The sequence below is a fragment of the Cyclopterus lumpus genome, chromosome 19 (assembly GCF_009769545.1).
Source record: "Cyclopterus lumpus isolate fCycLum1 chromosome 19, fCycLum1.pri, whole genome shotgun sequence".
Taxonomy (NCBI): domain Eukaryota; kingdom Metazoa; phylum Chordata; class Actinopteri; order Perciformes; family Cyclopteridae; genus Cyclopterus; species Cyclopterus lumpus.
In genome coordinates this window covers 14,143,654-14,151,334 of record NC_046984.1, presented here as the reverse complement: position 1 = coordinate 14,151,334, position 7,681 = coordinate 14,143,654, and the positions used below count along the sequence as shown (strand labels likewise).

The following is a 7,681-nucleotide window of genomic DNA, read 5'->3' as shown; positions in this document are numbered from 1 at the left end:
AAGCTACTTGTTAGATGTGAAATGTTCAACTGTCTCCAAGAGCTAGTGGCTAGCTGTGTCTGCCTGCTTTTTATTGATGAGTAGCTTGTATACAGAGGGTTTATTGAAAATGATGAGAACAATAAGACTAAACTTTAAAGAAACTATGCACCAAAACTATAAAAATAATATAAAGCTAAAATGCTACACAGAGCTAGAAGTGTGTGTTAATCCTTTGGGATTTTGTCACACTGCTTATTGGAATTATTGATTAACGCAGGTTTAATGTTGATTTAATCCTTAAAAGCAATGACAGGAATATTAGCAATATCTATGTTTGCTAAACATTTTTGGGTTAACACGATGGAGCTCTAACTCGACATTCTTTGGCCATGTAAGTAATTCGAAATCGTCAGTGTGTCATCATCAATAGCGATGAGATAAGCTGAGCAGCGGATGTTACAATTTCAAACCAGGAGAGGGAGTATTGTTTCTTTTCAGTTTTTCCAGTATGTTTAAAATATTGATTATGTCATTTCATACACAATAGGTTATATTTTGCAGTATTTACAGTAATAGCTTAACAAACACGTTTTTGAGTGTGTGTTTCCTGCTGTTTTGTGTGAGAAGCACTAGCATGTTGGTCTTTGTGTCTTACAGGCAAAGTGAAAGAAGAAAGCATTGACGGGGTCCCCACATGGGAGCAGAAGTGCTGCCTAATCAACATTTTGACTTTTTGGACAAACTCTCATGTCCTCAAACACAAACTGCTAAATCCAAGGAGCTTAAAAAAGGAAAAAGCCAACCGCTGGCTCCAGAAAGTGGACAGATTTTGAAGTAAAAACACGGCTGGAGCGGGGGAGGGTTGTATGGGTGCCACATCCCCATCCAACACACACCGGGTCTCCTCGACATACAGCCTTCCTCCCTTCATTTCCTCGTCCGCCTCCTCTGTTTTTCTCTTATTCTCCCTCGTTCTCTCTCATGGGAGTGACATAGAGGCCTTCGCTTGGTCTGCTGCCCCGCCCCTTCCCCACCTCGCCGTGGAGACGGTGGCGTCCAAGTAGTGATGTCGTGGAAGAGGAACTACTTTGCGTCGGGTGGCGGAGCAGTAGGCGGGGTGCAGGGGCTGGTGACCCCGAGAACCATGACCTCTATCGCACCCAGCAAAGGCCTGAGCAACGAGCCCGGACAGAACAGCTGCTTCCTCAACAGCGCTCTGCAGGTCAGTCGGATAAACACACACAGTAAACGTGTTTTTCATGGAGTTGTTTGTGACCACGTAGCGCTCTTGACTGGCATCAACCAAACCAATTATCAAAAAAGTGCTGCACAAAGGCCCTAAATAATATGGCATGCTTTATTAGCAGTTTTTTTTTAACAAAACATTATTGCCAATAGGATACCTGCACCCCCCCCAATAATATATAAAAATAAACCTTATGAAAAAGTTTAACTAAACTAAAACTACCAAACACTCTGAAAACTAACTAAAACAATAGTTTACAAAGAAGAAATATGATGACTTACTTTCCATCCCCTAAAACTGTACAGATGGGGTAAAAAATAATAATAAAGGAGCCCAATTTCTAGACTGATTATCTGATGAACATGTGAATACTCCAATATTAAACCGGAAAATCTCTATTTTAATGTCGTCGTCAGTGTTTCCTTTTAAATCCAATGTACTGGAAAAAAGTGTAACCGTAGTGGCACTTCATAATGCACCTTGCCATGCAAATTATGCGTACAAATGCAGGCTTTTTCAGATAAAAATGCAACATTTCAGTGCTACGCCAGATTGCGCTTTATAGTGACGGCAATAATTTTTCCTGTAAAATGGCATTAATCCCAGAAGCTGTGTCCTCGATACTCTTCACACTTGCATACTAAGAAGATTTTTAAAAATGTCCTCTTCTCAATGTAGATTTTTTTTACGCAGTAAATTGATATTTAAGCCTTACAGGGATGAGATCAGGGGCCACATTAACGTTCGCGTGTGTCGGCGGGTTTTGGCAGCGCTGCCAGTCTGGCTTCAGTGTGGACATCCAGTCTGTGTGTGGAGATGCTTACTGCGCTGCTACTGCTGCATCTCCTCTCTCTCTCTCTCTCTCTGTCTCTCTCTCTTTACACACACACAACTCTCTTCCCTCCTCCCAAGACCTCAAGCTGGCACACACGTACCTTCTGTACACGCACACACACACACACACACACACACATATATATGTGTCTTGACTACTGGCTTGAAAGAGAGAGAGAGAGAGAGAGAGGCAGGGGTAGGCTGAAGAGGGAGGGGGATGATGGGGCAGAAGCTTAGGGAGAGCGGAGGGATAGACTAGAAGAAGAAAAGTTGCTGGAGGACGAGAAGAGAAGAAAGAGTGATGAGGAGTATGCAGTATGAAAAAACTGAGGAGAAGACTAAGGGGGATACTGTCGGGAGAAAGAGTGGAACTAAAGAGTCTGATAAGGTAGGGGGCAACAAGGGGTTGTGGTGAAAGAGATAGATGAAAAGACACGGTGAAGGACATCAGGTTTATTTCTTATAAGAAAATGCCTCAATAAAGGCATGCAGAGCTTCAATGGGGAGAGAAGTGTGACATTTCAAGGACATGCACACGTGCGCACAGAGAGGGGAGAGGATGTTTAACAGGATGAGTGAGGATAAACTGAATGTTAAAGTACTGAGATGCTCGTTGGCTGTTTCATGGTGTATTTATATGTGTGTGTGTGTGGGTGAAGACTAAGGGGTCAAAGTTTAGGTTCAGCACAGACTCCATTGGCACTTCAGCTACAACTACTCATTTACTCATTAATCAATTCAAAATGTCTCTCAATGAATGTGCTGCGGTTTGCTCCCCATTGCACTCATCGGTAGTTAGTGAAATACTATTTGCTGCCCGCTGGACTTCAAGGGCCCCTTGGGCAAGGCACTTATTAATCCCCTGCTGCTGCAGTGCTGCTGGGAGGCAACAGCAGCAGCGGCGGTGGCGGTTGTTTTGTGTGCATGTGTGAAATTTAATGAGAGGAATGAAGGTGCTGTGAGGTAAAGTGTATGAACACGCTCAGCAACTTTTCTCTGTGTACACAGGGTGCAAATAAAATAGCTAAAGGAGGTATATAGGCTTTAATGAAGCAGAGAAACGTGGGTTCACTCATCTAGCAGAGTGTGTGTGTGTGTGTGTCGTGCACTAAGGAAGAACTATTTAATAATGAAAAATTAGCAAGAATTCCTCGTTAATTTTTACTCACATTTTGCCATGTCAAAGGTTTATCAAAACTTTAATAATGAAAAATTTATAATGAAAAATTAGCAAGAATTTAATCATGAAAAATCAGCAAAAATTCCTCTTTCATTTTTACTCACATTTTGCCACGTCAAAGGTTTATCAAAACTTAATTGTAAGTTAAACAGCTGTGTGAGAGGGGATATTTTTATCATGTGCTTTAAATGAAATATTACTGAATCTCGGTCGGACTGACCCGTCTGCTACACACAAAGCTACCGTCTCTCGCAGTGAGGAAAACCATCGAGAAATAAGTAACCGTGTCAATTATTTGACAAAGCAAAAGACACCCAACTGTACATTCATGATGAAACATGTCGTATCACAGAAACTACAAATCAAAAGAAGAATAAGTTCATATGATTTGGGCTAACAGACTAACCAATAAAGCATAATGAAGAAATGTTGTTACTTAAATTATCTTAATACTATTTTAATACAGCTGTGATACGGTGAAAAGAGAATGACGTTAAAAATCTTGAGAACCACAATCATTAATTAACTTTAATATAAAGGAATACCTCATAAAACAAAGTTTTAATGAGTATATAAATGGTCAATTTGCGATGTGAAGTATTCCTTAAAAGTGCTTTGTTGCCTGAACCCAAACAATCACGCTCACCGTCCACACCCAACCGTCCTTCTTCCGCATGCTCCATTACACATTCCCTTTGAGAATAATCCAGTCAGCGATTACGTTTACATCACAGTGTAATTAGGAAAACTATCGAGTAATATAGAAACATAACTTGTAGGAGACGGGGTGGCACTGCAGCTGGAGGAATGCCAATAAAACACTGATTGACATTTCCCAGCCAAATAACTTATTTAAGTATTTCTGCTGATGGTGTTCTCACATTAGAGGATAAAGGACCATGTTCTGCTTGGATTCTTTTACTCTTCTGTTCGGAGTTTGAGCAGCGGTGCAGGATTTAGCAAGAATATATTAAAAGGGAAAATATATAATGTATCATATTTACTCTGACGAAGATGGGAGCGACGGGTTCAAAGGTCGGTGTGAGGTGACGATGTGAGGCGTGAAAAACTGAGGACAATTTAGCTGTTTCACACACCGGGGCCCTTGAATGTTATTTATAAAGTGTGTTTCCAACGTCTCTGCTGTGAAAACAACCCCACTGGCTGGCAGACAAATGACTGAGGTCAAAAGTGCAGCAAAAGCAGGTACCTGATTGTCGCCATGGCAGCGGGTATCATGTGACGCACAAAATGCACATGAAAAGGAGGTAATGGGAGACTGGAACAGGAGGACGAGGTCGTGGAGCGCAGGAATCAACCAACGCAGCCGGGAACAGAGCGGAGCGATGTCGCCATTGTGTCAACTGGATGCAATCGCTGGCCAAGAATGTGTCTTTAACAATTTCGTGGTTGTACTTGTGCACGGATACCATTTCTGCAACATTAGCTATTACAAATAATAGATGCCATTTTAATAAGGCTTCATAAGTGGGTTTTTTTAAGTCATAAATAATTGCTTTCTTTATGTGCAACAACTTATTTATGTATTCAGTTCAGTATTAAGACGTTCATACATTTTAAATATAGATGTTTATCAGAAAGAACAAAAATCCATTTATTAACAAAAATGATTTGCTTTCGCAACTTCAGACCATTAAAAAAAAGCTACTAATTACAACTTAAAAACTCGTTATGACTGATCCATTTTGGAACAAACATGTGACAACAACAACACTGAGGCTCCACGTTAGTTGAGCTTTACTTATTCAGGGAGTGTTAAGAGTCCTAAAAACATATACACAACACACACTAACTTCAACATACTGCATTGTTACAGTAAAATATCTTAAAGAAGAACTTTAAAGGGAGACTTTGTCACTTTTGAAAGATCAATTAACACATTCCTTCCCGTGCAAAAGTTTAATTCATAAGTAATAAATCGCACCCTTCCAATGCACAGCATCTACTGTGTGTATACTTGTGCATTGTACCGTGTCACGGTGATTTACTTTAAACTAAACAAAGGATATTAAAGTTGGCCTGGTTGATTTGGGGACAGCATCATTCAAGGTGCTGTTTTACAGCAAACACTCACTGAGCGGCTACTTTAAATAGATGCCCCTCCCCCATATGTCTGTTATCATTAGCATATTTTAATACAGCGCTTGAATCACTTGTGTCTAGATGGGCAATTTGAATCTTGCAAGGATGAAAAAAATAATTTTACATTTGATTTATCCAACTTTTTCCCAGTATAGTACCAGTGAGATTTAAAATACCTATAGGCCAAGACAGCAGCATAATAGTTTCACACATAAAAGCACAAATAACAAATGGCAGACTACTATTGATAGAGATAATTACTAAATGTAAAGGCATTGAATTACTAAAGCGCAGCCTATGAATTACGTACAAAAATCAAAAATTGCGTTTGGTTTCCTGTCAATCTTAAGGATTGTAACTTTAAATATCTTGGCAGCTTAGATATTACGGCCTTAAAAGTGAAACCAGATATGAGCTCAGAACTCAACAGACACCCAAGACCACCAAAGCCAATCAAATACGGGCATTTCTGCCTCCGGCCTTATTGGTTAGGTTTGTCTGTGACTCCAATTACATCGTCAAGGAGCAGCTAACAACCCGAGTTGATGAGGTTCATTTCTATTCCGTGTATGTTTCCATCACTTTGTGCGTTTCTTAGTTACACTGGAGTTTATTTTCTCCGACATGCTTCTGCAGATAAACCGAGTTAAAGTTAAAAAGGGGAGGGAGGGAAAACCAAACGACACAAATGGAAGGAGAGCAGAGATAAGAGCAATGTGTTTGGAGGAGGCAAAGCGGGACGGAGAGATAGATACTGATGAAAAGAGATGGGCATGGACAGGAGTGTGCCCTCCTTGTGGCTGCTGCAGTGCTGTGCAGGGAGCCGATTCATCACGACCAAATAAACTACAGAGAGAGGGGGGGAAACAGGGGGGGTGGGGGTCTGAGAGGGGAGGGGGGGAGGTAGAACGCATACACTAGTGTCAGCATGCAGTCTGCCATCCTACGCCCCCTTTTCCTCCACCTATCACTCTCTCCTTAACACACACACACACACACACACACTTTATATTGCTATAGCTGTGTGTGCGTGTGAGTCTTGCGTGCATGTAGACATACAGCTGTGGCCTCTCTGTAAGTGTGTGTGCTGCAGTCGAAGCCTGAGGGACAGCGCTGTGTCAATATTATCTTTCAGGATGCTGAAAGAATGCACTGAGAGCTCTTTCCTCTAATTGTCCACGAGAAAGAGAGAGAGAGAAGGACACAAGGAGACCTGCAGACCACTCTCTACTAGTTCATGTGTTCTCCCTCGTTTCTTTTGCTTCGCGCTGGTCGTTTTCTGTCCGTCTGTCCCACTGAAGCTCTCCCCGCCTCACTCTTTTGTGGCTGGAAATACACAAAGTAGAAAACGCACTCGGTGGGAGCTGCTGGGAAAAGCGATTAGGCGGACATGGCTGAAAGCCACACAGAGCTGCGGACTTGAGTTTTGATTCGCTGCAACCAATCTCGCATTTCAGAGAGTCATTTGATTCAATGTGAGTTTTTTTTTCTCCCATTATGCAAAAGAAACTGAAAAGCAGCTTCACCAGTGATTTAGAAAAGTAACGTCAGATATCCGAACATCCAGATAATGTATCTAGATCAGTTCACAAACCTTTTTTTTTTTAACCCCGTCAAAAAATAACTTTTCCTTTCAAATCTTTCCATCACTCGCTCCATCCAGCATGTCGCGTTACTATGACAACCGGCAACCCTGAGCTGTCATGTTAATAATAGTTATGGCATAATTATTATTTTTTTTAAACGTGTTTAGTGAAGTGTTGCTAAATAAAGTACATATTAGAACAATATTATAAAATGACAGGAATGAACTAATCTTGTGGCCCCCCTTGGCCTGTGTTTATGGTGACACCCATTTTAGCAACCACTGATCTAGATACAGATCGCTGTTTTTTAATGTGGAAAAGAGACTTTTTGATTAGTTTGCCAGTAGGCTGGTATAAATAACCCAAGCAAGATCCTGGTATGAAAAAAGAAAGTTAGACAGTTAATGTTACAAGTAGAGCCTGGACTGTCCTCCCTTCCTCTGGGAAACACACAAAACACCGTTACACTTTCAATTTGAACAAACAGTTGTTGCTCAACTTTTACCTTTTTTAATGCAGTCAGAACAGGGATCATTCACATAGTCTGCCACTAATCTTTGCATGTAAACCATAAATAAAGTACGACAAAACATAATATTGTGATACTCAAGTGTATCGATATTTTCTTACACCTTTTACAAACAATATCCAATGAATCCCATCGAAAAAATTATCCGGTTGCTTTGATGTCTTTCCCTCCGTGAGTGAACGTGTGTTCTGTCTCTCAGGTTCTGTGGCATCTCGACATCT

At 41.0% G+C, this 7,681-nt stretch overlaps 1 protein-coding gene across 1 annotated transcript in view; it reads left to right on the top strand.

Moving 5' to 3' along the window:
* Positions 1-1,048: 1,048 nt before the first annotated feature.
* Positions 1,049-7,681, top strand: part of LOC117748628 (inactive ubiquitin carboxyl-terminal hydrolase 54-like) — a 31,512-nt gene continuing 24,879 nt past the window's right edge. The window contains exons 1-2 of the mRNA XM_034558572.1: positions 1,049-1,204; positions 7,660-7,681. The exon at positions 7,660-7,681 is cut by the window's right edge and continues 71 nt beyond it. Of these exons, the coding sequence (XP_034414463.1) occupies positions 1,049-1,204; positions 7,660-7,681 (178 nt within the window). The remainder of the gene's footprint in view (positions 1,205-7,659) is intronic.